The sequence below is a fragment of the Hyperolius riggenbachi genome, chromosome 8, assembly GCF_040937935.1.
Source record: "Hyperolius riggenbachi isolate aHypRig1 chromosome 8, aHypRig1.pri, whole genome shotgun sequence".
NCBI lineage: Eukaryota > Metazoa > Chordata > Amphibia > Anura > Hyperoliidae > Hyperolius > Hyperolius riggenbachi.
In genome coordinates, this window is record NC_090653.1 from 38,188,361 (window position 1) to 38,205,919 (window position 17,559).

The 17,559-nt window shown below is 47.2% G+C and overlaps 1 protein-coding gene across 1 annotated transcript in view; it reads left to right on the forward strand.

Moving 5' to 3' along the window:
* The window catches only part of LOC137527283 (major histocompatibility complex class I-related gene protein-like), a 33,402-nt gene extending 21,504 nt beyond the window's left edge, over positions 1 to 11,898 (forward strand). The window contains exons 4-6 of the mRNA XM_068247791.1: positions 7,088 to 7,393; positions 9,784 to 9,885; positions 11,849 to 11,898. Coding sequence (XP_068103892.1) covers positions 7,088 to 7,393; positions 9,784 to 9,885; positions 11,849 to 11,898 — 458 coding nt within the window. The remainder of the gene's footprint in view (positions 1 to 7,087; positions 7,394 to 9,783; positions 9,886 to 11,848) is intronic.
* The last annotated feature ends 5,661 nt before the right edge of the window (positions 11,899 to 17,559 follow it).

The window sequence follows — 17,559 nt, forward strand, 5'->3', positions numbered from 1 at the left end:
GTATACCTGTTCTGTGAACCCGCCACTGTATACCTGTTCTGTTCAGTGGACCCGCCACTGTATACCTGTTCTGTTCAGTGGACCCGCCACTGTATACCTGTTCTGTTCAGTGGACCCGCCACTGCATACCTGTTGTGTTCAGTGAACCTGCCACTGCATACCTGTTGTGTTCAGTGAACCTGCCACTGCATACCTGTTCTGTGAACCCGCCACTGTATACCTGTTCTGTTCAGTGGACCCGCCACTGTATACCTGTTCAGTGAACCCGCCACTGCATACCTGTTCTGTTCAGTGGACCCGCCACTGTATACCTGTTCAGTGAACCCGCCACTGCATACCTGTTGTGTTCAGTGAACCTGCCACTGCATACCTGTTGTGTTCAGTGAACCTGCCACTGCATACCTGTTCTGTGAACCCGCCACTGTATACCTGTTCTGTTCAGTGGACCCGCCACTGTATACCTGTTCAGTGAACCCGCCACTGTATACCTGTTCTGTTCAGTGGACCCACCACTGTATACCTGTTTAGTGAACACGCCACTGCATACCTATTGTGTTCAGTGATCCTGCCACTGCATACCTGTTCTGTGAACCCGCCACTGTATACCTGTTCTGTTCAGTGGACCCGCCACTGTATACCTGTTCTGTGAACCCGCCACTGTATACCTGTTCTGTTCAGTGGACCCGCCACTGTATACCTGTTCTGTTCAGTGGACCCGCCACTGTATACCTGTTCTGTTCAGTGGACCCGCCACTGTATACCTGTTCTGTTCAGTGGACCCGCCACTGTATACCTGTTCTGTTCAGTGGACCCGCCACTGTATACCTGTTCTGTTCAGTGGACCCGCCACTGTATACCTGTTTAGTGAACACGCCGCTGCATACCTGTTCTGTTCAGTGATCCTGCCACTGCATACCTGTTCTGTGAACCCGCCACTGTATACCTGTTCTGTTCAGTGGACCCGCCACTGTATACCTGTTCTGTGAACCCGCCACTGTATACCTGTTCTGTTCAGTGGACCCGCCACTGTATACCTGTTCTGTTCAGTGGACCCGCCACTGTATACCTGTTCTGTTCAGTGGACCCGCCACTGTATACCTGTTCTGTTCAGTGGACCCGCCACTGTATACCTGTTCTGTGAACCCGCCACTGTATACCTGTTCTGTTCAGTGGACCCGCCACTGTATACCTGTTTAGTGAACACGCCACTGCATACCTATTGTGTTCAGTGATACTGCCACTGCATACCTGTTCTGTGAACCCGCCACTGTATACCTGTTCTGTTCAGTGAACCCACCGCATCAGTGCGCATACCTGTGCAGTTAAGTGAACCCACCTACCTACGTGAGTGCACGCAGTGTGATATACCACTCCGTGCATACCCAATCTGGACAAAACAGGTAGAGGAAGAGGAAGAGGTAGTGGCAGAGGCAGAGGAAGGCCACCCGGCAGGTCTGCGCGAGGTCGTGTAAATGTAATTTCGTGTGGACCTGGCCCACAGTACAGTGCTCGGAAGAAGGCACGTCCCATCACCTCCCAAGATTGTCAGGACGTGGTTGAGTATTTAGCGACACAGAACACCTCATCTTGCTCAGCCACCAGCGCTACTACTAGCACCACTTCCGCTGCATTTGACACTTCGCAAGAATTATTTAGTGTTGAAATCACTGATGCACAGCCATTGTTGTTACAGCCAGATGAATTTTCACCAGCTAATATGTCTGAGTTACGCGGCAACACTATGGATGTAACGTGTCAGGAGGATGAAGGACCTACTGATGGTGCAAGTTTGGATTTGTCTGAGGCAAGCGAAGCTGGGCAGGATGACTACGATGATGACGGTAATAGGGATCCTCTGTATGTTCCCAATAGAGGAGATGAAGAGGGGGACAGTTCAGAGGGGGAGTCAGAGAGTAGTAGGAGGAGAGAAGTTGCTGAAAGAAGCTGGGGCAGCTCTTCGTCAGAAACAGCTGGTGGCAGAGTCCGGCACCATGTATCGCCACCTATGTACAGCCAGCCAACTTGCCCTTCAGCATCAGCTGCTGAGGTCCCCATAGTGCCCACATCCCAGGGTGGCTCAGCGGTGTGGAAATTTTTTAATGTGTGTGCCTCAGATCGGACCAAAGCCATCTGTTCGCTCTGCCAACAAAAATTGAGCCGTGGAAAGGCCAACACTCACGTAGGGACAAGTGCCTTACGAAGGCACCTGGAGAAAAGGCACAAACAGCAATGGGATGGCCACCTGAGCAAAAGCAGCAGCAGCACACAAAAGAAAAGTCACCCTCCTCCTCCTCTTCCTCCTTCAGGTGCATCATCTGCTTCTGCCGCTTTCTCCCTTCCACCTTCACAGGCACCCTCCTCCACTCCGCCTCTGCCCTTGAGCGGTTCCTGCTCCTCTGCCCACAGCAGCAGTCAGGTGTCCGTGAAGGAAATGTTTGAGCGGAAGAAGCCACTTTTGGCCAGTCACCCCCTTGCCCGGCGTCTGACAGCTGGCGTGGCGGAACTGTTAGCTCGCCAGCTGTTACCATACCGGCTGGTGGACTCTGAGGCCTTCCGTAAATTTGTGGCCATCGGAACACCGCAGTGGAAGATGCCAGGCCGCACTTATTTTTCGAGAAAGGCCATACCCCAACTGCACCGTGAAGTTGAGAGGCAAGTGGTGTCATCTCTTGCGAAGAGCGTTGGGTCAAGGGTACACCTGACCACGGATGGCTGGTCTGCCAAGCACGGGCAGGGCCGCTACATTACCTACACAGCCCATTGGGTGAACCTGGTGGTGAACGATGGCAAGCAGAAAGCGGCGGACCAAATTGTGACACCTCCACGGCTTGCAGGCAGGCCTCCTGCCACCTCCTCTCCTCCTGCTACATGCTCTTCGCTGTCCTCCTCCTCCTCCTTGGCTGAGTGGCAGTTCTCCTCTCCAGCTACACAGCCCCAGCTCCGCAGGGCCTATGCTGCATGCCAGGTACGACGGTGTCACGCCATCTTAGACATGGCTTGTCTCAAAGCGGAGAGTCACACTGGAGCAGCTCTCCTGGCTGCTCTTAAGAAACAGGTGGATGAGTGGCTGACCCCGCACCACCTGGAGATAGGCAACGTGGTGTGCGACAACGGCAGCAATCTGCTTGCCGCTTTGCATATGGGGAAGCTGACACACATACCCTGCATGGCACATGTCATGAATCTAGTGGTTCAAAGATTTGTGGCAAAGTACCCTGGCTTAGCGGATGTCCTGAAGCAGGCCAGGAAGTTCTGTGGGCATTTGAGGCGCTCTTACACAGCCATGGCACGATTTGCAGAAATTCAGCGTAAAAACAACATGCCGGTGAGACGCCTCATTTGCGATAGCCCCACTCGCTGGAACTCGACCCTGCTCATGTTCTCCCGCCTGCTAGAACAGAAGAAAGCCGTCACCCAGTACCTCTACAACTGGAGTAGAACGAAACAGTCTGGGAAGATGGGGATGTTCTGGCCCGACAACTGGACACTGATGAAAAATGCATGCAGGCTCATGCGGCCGTTTGAGGAGGTGACCAACCTGGTGAGCCGCAGCGAGGGCACCATCAGCGACTTAATTCCCTACGCGTACTTCTTGGAGCGTGCTGTGCGTAGAGTGGCGGATGAAGCTGCAAATGAGCGTGACCAGGAACCGTTACGGCAGGAACAGGCATGGGACCAATTTTCATCAGACCCAGCTGTTTCCTCAACACCTGCGGCAGCACAGAGGGGGGAGGAGGAGGAAGAAGAGAGGTCGTGTGCAGAAGACGAGGTGTTTCTTTGGGGGAGGAGGAGGAGGAGGGGACAGCGGCAGGAGAACAACCGCAGCAGGCGTCGCAGGGGGCTTGTGCTGCTCAACCTTCCCGTGGTATTGTTCGCGGCTGGGGGGAGGAGGTTGACTTACCTGACGTCACTGAGGAAGAGCAAGAGGAGATGGAGGGTACTGGATCCGACTTTGTGCAGATGTCGTCTTTTATGCTGTCCTGCCTGTTGAGGGACCCCCGTATAAAAAACCTCAAGGGGAATGAGCTGTACTGGGTGGCCACACTACTAGACCCTCGGTACAGGCACAAAGTGGCGGACCTGTTACCAACTCACCGGAAGGTGGAAAGGATGCAGCACATGCAGAACCAGCTGTCAACTATGCTTTACAATGCCTTTAAGGGTGATGTGACGGCACAACGCCAGCAAGGTACCACTGCCACTAATCCTCCTCCCGTGTCCACGCAGTCAAAGACAGGACGCTCCAGCGATCTCATGGTGATGTCGGACATGCGGACGTTCTTTAGTCCAACGCCTCGCCGTAGCCCTTCCGGATCCACCCTCCACCAACGCCTCGACCGGCAGGTAGCCGACTACCTGGCCTTAAGTGTGGATGTAGACACTGCTGTGAACAGCGATGAGGAACCCTTGAACTACTGGGTGCGCAGGCTTGACCTGTGGCCAGAGCTGTCCCAATTTGCCATCCAACTTCTCTCCTGCCCTGCCGCAAGCGTCCTCTCAGAAAGGACCTTCAGTGCAGCTGGAGGCATTGTCACAGAGAAGAGAAGTCGCCTAAGTCACAAAAGTGTTAAGTACCTCACCTTTATCAAAATGAATGAGGCATGGATCCCGGAGGGCTGCTGCCCGCCCCAAGACTAAGTCAGTCCCCGCACACACAGCATCTCTGCCTGCACGCCGTGTGACTGGCTGCCTGGCCTGCCCCAAAAAGACTAAGTCGCTCCCAGTCCCTCCACACAGCATGTCTGCCTGCAGGCCGCTTGACTACCTTCTCCGCCACCACCAACAGGGTCCGGGACTCCAGGCGGATTGCTGATTTTTTTAGGCCGCTGCTAGCAGCAGCCGCTGTAATAATTTTTATGGTGCGTGTACATGACTGCCTAATTTTTCTGGCTGCACTGAGGGCAGCTGCAACAACAAAAGAAAAGGCATGTACATGCGCCCATTCCCCTTCGTGATCATTACCTTGCCGTGGTGAAGGGGCTTGCGTATCACAATGAAGCAATGACCGGCGCCTAGATGAGTGTCTCGGGGGGCACACAAAAGATAATAAGGTCGTTGCTTCATTGTGGTCAGACCAAATTTGATCAGCTGGACAGTCACTGGTCTGTCATTCAGCTACATCAGCCAGGCCGACCATATGGGCTGTAAAGCCACCAAAACCTGCACTCTCGCCATGGTGCGCACCAGTCCAGCACGGCCGTCACTAGTACAAACAGCTGTTTGCGGTGCGTTACACGGTGAGTTTGGTGTGTCAGTGTGAAGCAGTACCTTAATTACACTACCTGATTGATGTATACACATGCAAGATGTTTTAAAGCACTTTAGGCCTGTCATTTAGCATTCAATGTGATTTCTGCCCTTAAAACGCTGCTTTGCGTCAAATCCAGATTTTTCCCGGGGACTTTTGGCGTGTATCCCACTCCGCCATGCCCCCCTCCAGGTGTTAGACCCCTTGAAACATCTTTTCCATCACTTTTGTGGCCAGCATAATTATTTTTTTTTTTCAAAGTTCGCATCCCCATTGAAGTCTATTGCGGTTCGCGAACTTTAACGCGAACCGAACGTTCCGCGAAAGTTCGCGAACCCGGTTCGCGAACCTAAAATCGGAGGTTCGGCCCAACTCTAATTTTGTATCGATTCTGTATTTTGTATATTGGTGTACACCATTTGTCTGTATTATTATGTACCCCTCATTTGTTTTTTACTTTGTACAGCGTCACGGTATATGTTAGTGCTTTATATTATCAATAATAATAAAAGCAATAATAACTATGAAGAGAGTGAATAAGAAAGAACTGAGGAAGGGTCCATTCACACACACATTATGAACAATCACCTGCGAATTTAAGCCCCAGGCAATAGTTAATATATTGGTAATGTGCTGCTATTACTATTCTGCTTTTGGCTTGGAAATTGTGATTTTTCTAAAAAAAATAAAAAATGTCAGGGTTTGTGGGCCTGTTCCCCATAGATCAGCTATTCCTAATTAGGGATAGTCTATGAGATGCAAATAATCTTGAGTTGATGCAGGATTATGCAAATTTTGTACGCAGCTTGAAAATGGACCAATTGAATTTTACCTCAGCAGGATTTGATTGGTTCATGATAAAGCTACATACAAAATTTGCATAATGCTGAATCAACTTAAAAATAAATATATCTCATTGACCATCCCTATTCCTAAACAATGCCCTTTTCTAACCTTCCCCCAACGATAAGGGCTGTTGTATACTAGACACAATTTGCTGTGTTCTCTGATCTACCTTTTATCATTTACAAATCGTAAAATGCAAGGTCATCTCCAGACTTCTCGGTATTTGTTTCATTCTATTGCTATCCGATTGCAATTTGATTTTGCCTGATCGCAAACATCCTCCATGCTCAATCTCTTTAGCATTCATGGAAAATTGCAAAATGCAATTGCAGAAAAATCACATTGTAAAATCATATTGTGCTTGCCTTTTGCAATTTAAAATAACCGTAAGGCCTCGTTCACACTATACACATTTCTGTGCGCATTTCAACTGGTAGAATTTCAACAACGCGTATAATGTGCAACATGCTGGAACATCAGAATTGCACTGTCTGATGTTCAGAATATGTGCGCTGTGATGCCATTTTTCTGCAAAACGCAACCATTGCTCACCTCCTCAGCATCCGGCCACTTCCTGTTAGTCTTCCTCCTGTCCTGTCGCTGCATCTCTGCTGAGATCACCTTCTGTCATCATGTGATCTCGGCATAATGTTGAAGCCCCGAAAGGACGGGAGATGGTGGGCTGCTGCAGCTGGATCCCGGAGAGGTGAGTGATGCTAGAGATCCACTGTGATCCCAGCAACTGGCCCTCCTAGAGGTATCCACGAGTGTAGCCTGGGATTACCGCTAAGTGATTTAAAAATAACCCTGACCTACACTCAGGAATACCACCAAGGAGGTTATGACCACCAATTTCTACTGTAGAAATGTTAATAGGCCTGAACAGCGCTAAGCACTACAAAAATGGAATCTCAGCTTTTAAATACTGCGGATTTATGTAAGAGAAGAAGCAAACTATATCATTAAATAACTGTTTCTTCCCTCCCCCCGCAGCACGGCCTAAGGTGAAGGTGTGGGGCCGTCAGCAGCCAGACGGGGTGACAAGACTTCAGTGTCTGGCGTACGGGTTTCACCCCCGAGCTGTGGATGTGAGGTGGGTGAGGAATGGAGAGGACCATATTCCTTCAGATAAAGCCAGTCCCATCCTCCCCCATCCTGACGGCACATATCAGACCAGAGTCAGCGTGGAGGTGCCAACAAGGGAGGGCGACACTTACTCCTGCCATGTGGAGCACAGCAGCCTGGAGGAGAACCTCATCAAGAATTTGACATCAATGGATTTTAAAAGTAGTAAAGGAGGTAAAAAAGTGCTGAGGTTGTTTATGTCACATTGGAACATAGTGGCATTTGCTTAACGTGAACCTGAGATAAAAGACAACTCAGGTTCTATACTTGCCTGGGGCTTCCTTATGCCCCCTTGAAGTCAGTCAGTCCCTTGTTGTTTTCCCAGGTGGCTCCTGTCCCCCGCAGTACGGCCCGGTAGCTTGGCCGAGTCTCGCTTCGTCGTGCAGGAGTGGCCTGGCCAGGCACACTCTCCTGTTGCGCTTTCGTCCTCAGGAGCGTTCTGCGTCTGCACAGTAGTACTGCGTAAACGCAGAACGCTCCCAGCCACAAAAACGCAACGGGGGAGAGTGTCGCCGGGCCACGCATGTGTGACAAAGCACAACTCGGCAAGGCTTTCGAGTCGTATTGCAGGGGACAGGAGCGGTGGCGAGGAACTTAGTGGCCTCAAGGGGGTTTATGGAAGTCCCAGGTAAGTATAGATCCTGAGATGTCATTCATCTCAGGTACACTTTAATGGTGGCCATACATGGTACAATTTTTTTCATCCAATCATACCATTTCTATGTAGTATAAGGGTAAATTAAGTGAATATACTGAAAGGATAATTTAGGCAGTTCCCTTATATTACATAGAATTGGTAAGATTGGATGAAAAAATTGTACCATGTATGGGCACCATTAAATTGGCAGTAGTGATTTCACTTAGGGCTCGCTTCCACTATCATGAATCCGCATGCGTCCAACGCATGCGGATTCGCACATGGTATGCAAGTGAATGGGCCTGTTTCCACTGTTGCGTTGGTGATGTGCATTTTTTTGAGCGGTGAAAAAACGCACAAAAGAGCCAACTAATTCGCCTGAGAGTGGAATGCATGCGAATCGCATGCAATGTATTTAATAGGGAAATCGCATGCGTTTTCCCCATGCATTTTTTGCCGCGAATTTGCATGCGAATTCAAATAGGTACCGATGTAAATTCACACAGGCAGTGACATGGTTAAAATCGCATGTACCCTCTCCTATGCGAATTTGCGGCAAAAAACGCATGGGGAATCACATCCGCATGCTATTTTATCAGCGGTGGAATCCAGGCGATTCCGCACCGCAATAGTTGAAACGAGCCCTTACACTCACTAACTCATATACCTCTTATGAGTCCTTGCTGCTATGACCCAGAAAAGGGTATCAAATCTTAACTACCTAATAGTATAATACAAGATCATTTTGAATGAATTTGAGTTGTGCTGGTTCACTTATGATATATCCACAAAACATATTTGAAGATTTTTTTATTTATTTACTTAGTTATTGTATTTATAAAGCGCCAACATATTACGCAGCGCTGGACATTAATTTAGGTTACAGACAATATTTAGGGGTGACATACAGCAATAAGACAATACAGGAATACATGCAAAGCAGATCACACAGCACAGTATGAGTACAAGGTAATGCTTAAGGCTCATACACACATCAGACTATAGTCTTTGGAAAATGAAAGATCACAGACCAATCTTACCACCCTTCATGTAGTATGAGAGCCATACTCTACACAGTCTATTCTATGGAGCTGAACTCCACCTCAGAAAAAAATCTTTGCAAGATGCTGCACACACAGATGCTGTACAGACACAAAAGAACAGTATCTGCAAAAGATCTGTTCCTGCCAAAAATCCGTTCCTGCAAATTGCAATGATAGTCTATGAGATCTGCAGATCATCATACACACATGATTTAACTGACATTCATGTCAGCGGAGGACGGCGGCGTGGGAGCAATCCGTGCGTATGGGGCTGGAGGAAGCCCCACGTATGTATAAAATCTTTATTTCACTTCATCTTTGGTTTCTATTTAAGTTCCCCTTTAAACACCGCATACCACAGACTCAGTGTGATGAGGAAACATTGTAAATCGTTCAAACGTAACTTGGTTGGGCTACTTACAATGTTTGTTATAGGCTAAAAAGAATTGTGGAATTTAAAACCCATCTTACCAGCACAAACATTAAACAGAACTATGACATTTAATACCCATCACTGCTGCACAATAAATAAAAAGTAAAAGATAAAAAGAATAGTTTTTTAGTTACCAACAGCACCAGGCTGGAGATAAACACCCGACATCTGACTTGTGTTACCGCACGCTCTAACCTTTGTGAATTGAGGTGTATGAGGTATTTACCTCACAAGTTGGTATTTTACCTCACTAGTTGGTTATTTCAGTATTTCATGTGGTAACAGCCGCAGTGAATTGACATTTTACAAAACGTCTGGTAAAATCAGTTGCTTTCTGCTTTACCAAATATGGTAATGTTTAGTGAATTAAAGCATCTATGGAAAATGTTAGACACCACTAAATAAAACAAAGTTATGTAGTTACAATTAAATTTTTCTTTTATTTAAACAGGGTCTGAAAAAACATATATTGAAAAAAGAAAAAGACCTTTGTTGCCAAAACTCATTGCAGTTTCCATTGTAGCTGTTGTGGTCATCATGGTCATCATAAAAGGTGAGTAGAGAGACCACAGCCTGATCAGCCAGCAGGTTACCAGCGATGGTTTGGGAGCGGGGAAGCTGGCAAAGGGGAAAGAGGATGAAAAAAACTGTATCTAATCTTTAAAGAATAGGACTAAACTTTGTGAAGAAAGTAAATATTCCAGTCATTTTGCTTACTTTTGCCTTTCAAGTGTCTCTTGGCAATATGAATGCATGCTCTATGGCAAGGGTGTCCAAACTTTTAAGGCCAAGGGCCATATCACCATTCTTGAGAGTGCTAGGGGGCAAAACTAGCATTTTGAAACACACGTTTTGCTGATTGTCGTTAGGTATACTATGCCTGTAACATTTTGTCAATACATTTCCATGGGAAATAACCCATATACTGTGTGCTGGCACAGTGGCAGCTGCTATTCATTCATCAGTGGCTGTTACTGCTGCTAGCACAGTGGCATCTGCTAATCAGTGGCTGTTAGTGCTGCTGGCAGCTGCTAATCAGTGACTGTTACTGCTGCTGGCACAGTGGCAGCTGCTAATCAGTGGCTGTTACTGCTGCTGGCACAGTGGCAGCTACTAATTACTGGCTGTCACTGCTGCTGTTACATTGGCAGCTACTAATCAGTGGCTGTTACTGCTGCTGGCACAGCGGCAGCTGCTAATCAGTGGCTGTTACTGCTGCTGACATAGTGGCGGCTGCTTATCAGTGGATGTTACTGCTGCTGGCATAATGGCAGCTGCTAATCAGTGGATGTTACTGCTGCTGGCACAGTGGCTGCTGCTAATCAGTGGCTGTTACTTCTGCTGGCACAGTGGCAGCTGCTAATCAGTGGCTGTTAATGCTGCTGGCACAGTGGCAGCTGCTAATTAGTGGCTGTTGCTGCTGCTGGCACATTGGCAGCTGCTAATCAGTGGCTGTTACGGCTGCTGGCACAGTGGCAGCTGCTAATCAGTGGCTGTTACGGCTGCTGGCACAGTGGCAGCTGCTAATCAGTGGCTGTTACGGCTGCTGGCACAGTGGCAGCTGCTAATCAGTGGCTGTTACTGCTGCTGGGCCTGGCACAGTGGCAGCTGCTAATTAGTGGCTGTTACTGCTGCTGGCATAGTGGCAGCTGCTAATTAGTGGCTGTTACAGCTGCTGGCACATTGGCAGCTGCTAATCAGTGGCTGTTACTGCTGTTGGCACAGTGGCAGCTGCTAATTGGTGGCTGTTACAGCTGCTGGCACAGTGGCAGCTTCTAATCAATGTTTCAGTGAAACGTAGCTTACTGCAAAGCCCTGAATTCTTAATCCTTACAGTGAGAAAAAATGAACACAGCCTAGTTCTATGTAGGATTAGTGCAAACACATGTTTATCTCGTGTTATGTCACTTGGTATAACCTGTTTGTTTTTAATGCCAACAATGCAACAATTGGTGGGCGGATTTGTCACTACTTTTGCTGAGCCCAACAATTAGACTTAAAAGGCTTAAGGGCTCTTTCACACTAGAGGCTGCGGTAGAAAAGGCTGAAAGTCAGCCTTTTGCTTAACGCCAATACATAGCGTTTTCAAAGCGTTTTCAAAGCGTTTTGAAAGAGTTTTACAGCCCATATGAAAACGTCCTTTTTTTTTTCTTCTATAAAAATAAGTGAACAAGATAGCTGTAAAACGCTTTGAAAACGCTTTGAAAACGCTGAAGTTGGCGTTTTCCATTGACTATCATTGAAACGCCAACAGCCAACTTCGGCTGTAAACAGCCCTGAAAAAGCTCCTGGGAGCGTTGAAACGCAACGCTCCAAAACGCCGAGTTAGATGTGAAAGGTAAAATGAAAGTCTATGGACTTTCTTTTACCTAGCAAAACGCCAACTTCGGCCGTGGCGTTAAAACGCCGAAAAATAGATTCTCTTTAAAGAGTGCTTGTGAAGGGTAAAATAAATCCTACAGTATACATTATACATATGCCCTTCCTCTAACTCTTGTTTCTCCTTTGTTTTTTAGCCTACAGACTAAAGGCACAGGACACAGGACAAAGCATCTGTCTTTGCTGACTAGTCAAGTTCCATTTCCTTTTGATTTCTTATCACCTGCCTGTTCTATTTTTGTGTCATTTTTCCTATGTCTGTTTTTTACTGGGCACTATATACTGTTTATCATATTTTAAGTGCCCCAGTGGCCAGTGCAAAGTTCTTAAGTTGCTATGGAGACTGAAAAACAGGTATCCAAAGATGGCTGCATGCACCTTTCAAGATCTTCCAGACTGCCCCAAAATCTGTGGTGCTCAATTACGCAAATGGCAACTTCAGTTCCCGAAGTTGGGCTTTGGCCTGCCCCCTTCTGCCTTCAGATTCTCGCTACTGGTTTATTAAAGTGATGCATGGCCTCACTGACCAATAATGGGTTCTGGAAGTAGGAGGGGGCGGGCCAGAGCTCAACCTCAGGAACTAAAGTTGCTATTCGCATGATTGAGTGCTTTGGTTTTGGGGACTGTTTGGAAGCCATCTTTAAGTACCTGTGGCCACCTATAGGTGCCTACCTTTTAGCTTTCATAGCAGCCAAAAATTAGACTGGCTACAGGTGAGATTATATAATATGAATACATTTACAAGTAAGAATGAAACGTTTTAATAATACATATCCTTACTAGCTAGTACCAGAATCAAACTACCTAGGGCAAATTTTATTGCACCTGTACTTATATCAGAAAACTCTAAGTACAGTTTAGAATATTTAGAAAGCCTTGTGTGCCTAAAATATACTGTTGATTTATTATTTTATTGCTCTATTTATTATTATTTTTTTGCTCTACATTGTGCTGTATTGCTTATATGCAAATGAAATCGTTTTAACAGAATATGTGGTTTCTATAAATTTAGACTCTTGAGTATAGCATTTGGTTGAGGTGGGTCATGCCAAATTTCTATGCAGGTACACCTAATGGATGGTTGTCATTTCTCTTATCAAAATATGAGTTTCCTTCACAGCACTGGTGAAAAGTTACCGTAACTTCACTTTCCGCAAGACTGCATTCCACACAGGTGGAGAACTCTTTGCAATGAAAACACCCAACCACTTTGTAGCAAATTCTTAAATTTACTCTTATCCGTCTCAATGTTCTTTCCCTTTCTCCTCTTCCAATACTGACTCCTCCCCACACCCTGTTGGTGTACCACAAGGTTCTGTTCTTAGGACCATTCTCTTCTCATCTGCACTTATGGCCTGAGACTGTTGATATGCTCTTTCACGTTTCAGTATCACCTCTATCCTGATGACACACAAATCTATCTCTCAGCTCATGACCTCTCAATACTATTATCTTGATTCCCCATTTGTCTGTCTGCTGTTTTCACTGTCATGCCATCTGGGTCTGTCAAACTAATTAGTAGTAGTTACCATAAATGTAGAAAATGCCCAAAGATCCTTACCTCCTACTGCTTGCAGTCTAGAGATAATATTTTACTCTGAGATATAATTTAAGACATGTATTAACTCATTATTTACTATTTACCTCCTGCTATTTCCATATCAAACATTTATCCTGAATTAATCTCTTACCCACATAAGAAACTACTAAAATGTTTGTGCATGCCCTGAACATATCCTTGTCACGATTGTGGAACTTTCCCCGTGATCAGCGCACAACGCGTGCGCTGACACGGCGGAGATCCTCCACAAGCGTATAATTTGCAGGAACCCAGCAAAAGGTGCTATGCACCTGTAGAGGGAAATTCCTGTCGGCAGATGGCGCTGGGGAGTGCAGAGGAACCAATCCCCTGTACCTCCACAAGTGCCAGACAGGAATTGTACGAAGCGCAGAACGCAATCGCAAGAGAGGCGATTGCGAATGAGATTGAGCAAAAGGGATAGGTTGTATGTGTGTGCGCCAATCCAGTCGCCACTCCGCGACCGCGCACACACAACAGCAGATACGAAATAGGAACGCGATCGCGAGAGGTGCGATCGCGAGACGTGACACAAGGCAGAACAGAATAGAATACGAGGGTAGCAAAGGCACAGCAAATACAATAAGGAGATACGGAAAATAACAACCGCTAGCTAACCGCGAACACCGCACTCATTCGCAACAGTGCACGCGGTTATGCGCGATTTCCACGTGATAAGCACAATAGAGACAAGCACGCCTAACTAACCATAAACAGACAAACATGAAACAGGGGACGCGAGCGCTTGCTTAACGGTTACCTCACCGAGCCTGTAGCAAGCGCAGCGGACAAGACAGACACACGAAAAACAAGAACTAGGCAGGAAGGATCCACCGCTCTTCCGCCAGAGCAAGTGTGATCCAAGCAGAAACACAGATCAGAAAGATCCACAGCCGCTAACGCTAGCGGCTAGTGCGATCTCAGCAAGACAGAACGATTCGCTATCAACCGCCGTTGGTGACAGCGCAATCGCGACCGACAAGACAGAACAGAAGGATCCCCAGCGCTCGCACAAAGTAGCTAGCGCGATCCCAGGAAACAGAACAGAAGGATCCCCAGCGCTAGCACAAAGTAGCTAGCGCGATTCCAGGAAACAGAACAGAAGGATCCCCAGCGCTAGCACAAAGTAGCTAGCGCGATCCCAGGAAACAGAACAGAAGAGATAGCTGGCAGCAACCGCTGCACCAGCTATACTCCAAGAACATAGATCAGAACCATTTCCTGTCAACCACCATAGGGACAGGACAATGGCAAACAGGCAAGACAAGACAGAACAGGCAATACAGATAATACAACCTGACTGGGCTAGAAGGGGAGCCTAAAGCAACCCCCAGGAATTAACTATACTAGATAGCAATGGCTGACACTCCAGCAGTGTCCATCAGGAACTGAGCATGGAAGGGAAATGACCAGCCAAGCATTGTGGGAAAGACATAGTACTTATAGTACACGCCTCCAATGAATGTGGCCAGGCAATTTGCATAACAACGTATGCAAATTCCTCTGCAAGCACAAGCTGCAAAACTGACAGAAACTCTTCTTTCCAGAGTCCTGCAGCATGCAAACTTACACAATGGTCAAAGGGCTGCCTGTCTGCACAGGCAGCTGAGCAAATCATCACAGTACCCCCCCCTCCAGGGTCGAATTCCAGACGACCCCCAAAACTGCTATTAGCAACAGACTCAAACTGAAGACTCATGAAGGTCGGGGCAGCCCGATAAGGTCCAATTCCAGAGTCAGTCCACCCGAAACCGACCTCATCGGAAACAGAAGCCACCGAAACATGCCCATCAGTACTACCAGTCTCAGTATAACACCCATCAGGACTGTGAAAGCCAGAGAAGAAGCCATCGACACCCTCCAGACAATACCCACCACCTTCCAAGGAGCGTCTGAAAATACCAAACCTGCCACAATACCTGTTCGAAGTGTCCCTTACAACACAAAAGCCACCGTTGATCTTATCCAGGGTACCAAGCAAAATTTCCCCTGGAATCTCCCAGAACCTTTTGAAGCTCCACAGAGATCCCAAGAGGGCAGAACAATCACCAGGCTCACATGGAGAATTACCAAGAACCCCCATGGAACCAATGACAATTCCGGATTCAGAATTACGAGGACCCCCATCAAGATCAAGACTTTCAGGGACCACTTCTGGGCATGCAAGCAGGCAGGCCATATCAGAGCATGTCTCCACCGAGGAAGCATCTGAGTACGCTGGTAACCGAGGCACACTTGGGCTTTCTGGGTCACAGAGCACACTGGGGTACACCAGCACAGGAGAAACCTCAGGACATGTCGGGGAACTGCCAACCTCAGAGTCCGACACGAGGAAACCAAAACCAGGACCGGGCAGAGAATCATCACGAGCAATGGTCTCAAGCACTGGACTTTCAAAAGAAGACTCGGACTCAAATTCAGAAATTTCTGTGACTGCAATATCATCATTGACTACATATGAGTGAAGCTCCACCAGAGCTGCAAAGGTAGTCAGCAAGGCAGCAATGCCTACGGAAGAGGGTAACCCCTCAGAAGAACTTGGGGGGCAGGAGACATCTCCTACAAGTTCTGCACCCTTTGGGAGGAACTCGGAGACCTCCAGAACATCCAACCTCAGGAGCATCATTTTTCAAGTTTTCTAAAAAGGATTCTGAACTATCCATGTTACAGGGCAAAACTGGAACTTTATTTTGTGGACAGGGCAGATGTCCCAGGAATGGTTCCACCATAACCTGAGACTGGATCTCATCATCATGAGGGGAATGTACAGGTATATTTACTGGAACACACACTGACTCCCTAACTTCATTCTCACTGTACCCAGAATTCTGTGTGGCAGTCAAACTAGCTTGTAACTCCAAAACTGCAGAAAAACAAGTAAAAATAGCAGCAATACCTAGACGAGCCTCTAGGGGCAGGGCAGGAGATATTGTACAAGGCAATGTTGACTCATCCAGAGTACAGGGTGGAGAGTCAAAACTTCCCTCAGAGCAAGAAAGGGACTCACAAATGTCAGTGTGATTGGACATCATATTGTTATTCATGGTACAGGGCAGGTTCAGAGAAAGCGTCTCTGAATAAGGCAAAGAGGGTTCAGCATCAGATTCGCAAAACCGAAGCGCTGTCTCACTCTTAGATTCGGCTAACAATGTCGAATCCGAGGAATCAGAACGCAAAACCTGCGAATCAAAATTCACTTTAGGTTGTGAAACTGACGCTTCTATAGCGCAAACCTCCGCGATCTGCGGAGCAGACTGCAAGGCATCTAGGACCGAAACGCTGGAGCAACTGTCCCCAGGCAACGGGCCCTTACAGGTGTGAACAGGGTGAGACAGAGACTCATCTGCAGAAGAAATAGTGACATCAACAGGACAAGCTTTATTAGGCATATTAATTTTACTTTTGACACTGCACAGTCGAGAAACTTTCCCCATAGCAGGGTCACAGACGGAAGATCTCAAAGATCTGTTTCTAAATGACAAAGGATCCCACACATCCTTGAGGAAACCGGCAGACTCATGCCGATCACAATCTGCAGGAACATCCGAGAAACAGGCATCAGATCGCACAGATTCAAACTGCACACTGTCAGGAGCGAATCCTTCACGATTCGCACAGGAATCAACCACAGCGGCACACTCATTCATTTCAGATTGCACAAAGTCAAGACTCACATGCTTTACCCCAGAAAGGCAGGAACAATCATCCGACAACGATGTCTCTTTATTGGAATCAATTGGTTGGTGTGTGTGCAACTCATCCAAAATCGTTTGCCATACATAGATCACCAGATCCACATCATCCTTGTCACATTCATCGGAATCAATCAGAAGGTACATAGAGTCAAGACAAGCATTCAAGACATCTTCGCTTTTTGCTATGTAAAAATCGCAAAAGGCTTTCCAATCAAAATCGAATTCCTCCAGCAAGGCCCCAACATCCCAGGAAGCAAATGGGGGTTCAAACAGGCCAGTATCCAAATAATCTCCATAGGGGTGGAGTTCAGGAACAAGAACAGATTTTTTAACTGCTTTAATGTAGTGTGCGATCCTACCTATAGCAGGATCCACATAAGCTTTGGATTGGGGCAGAAAACCTGGGAACTGATCAGCAGATGCATTATAAACATCATTATCATACTGCATGGTTTTGCCCATTTCAGACTTGACAGAAATAACCTCTCTATCTGTGGTTGCCATGGGCAACGGATCTTTCCGCTGGGAAGCCTTCCTAGATCTTTTACGTTTAGACTTAGAGGCTTTGGATGGC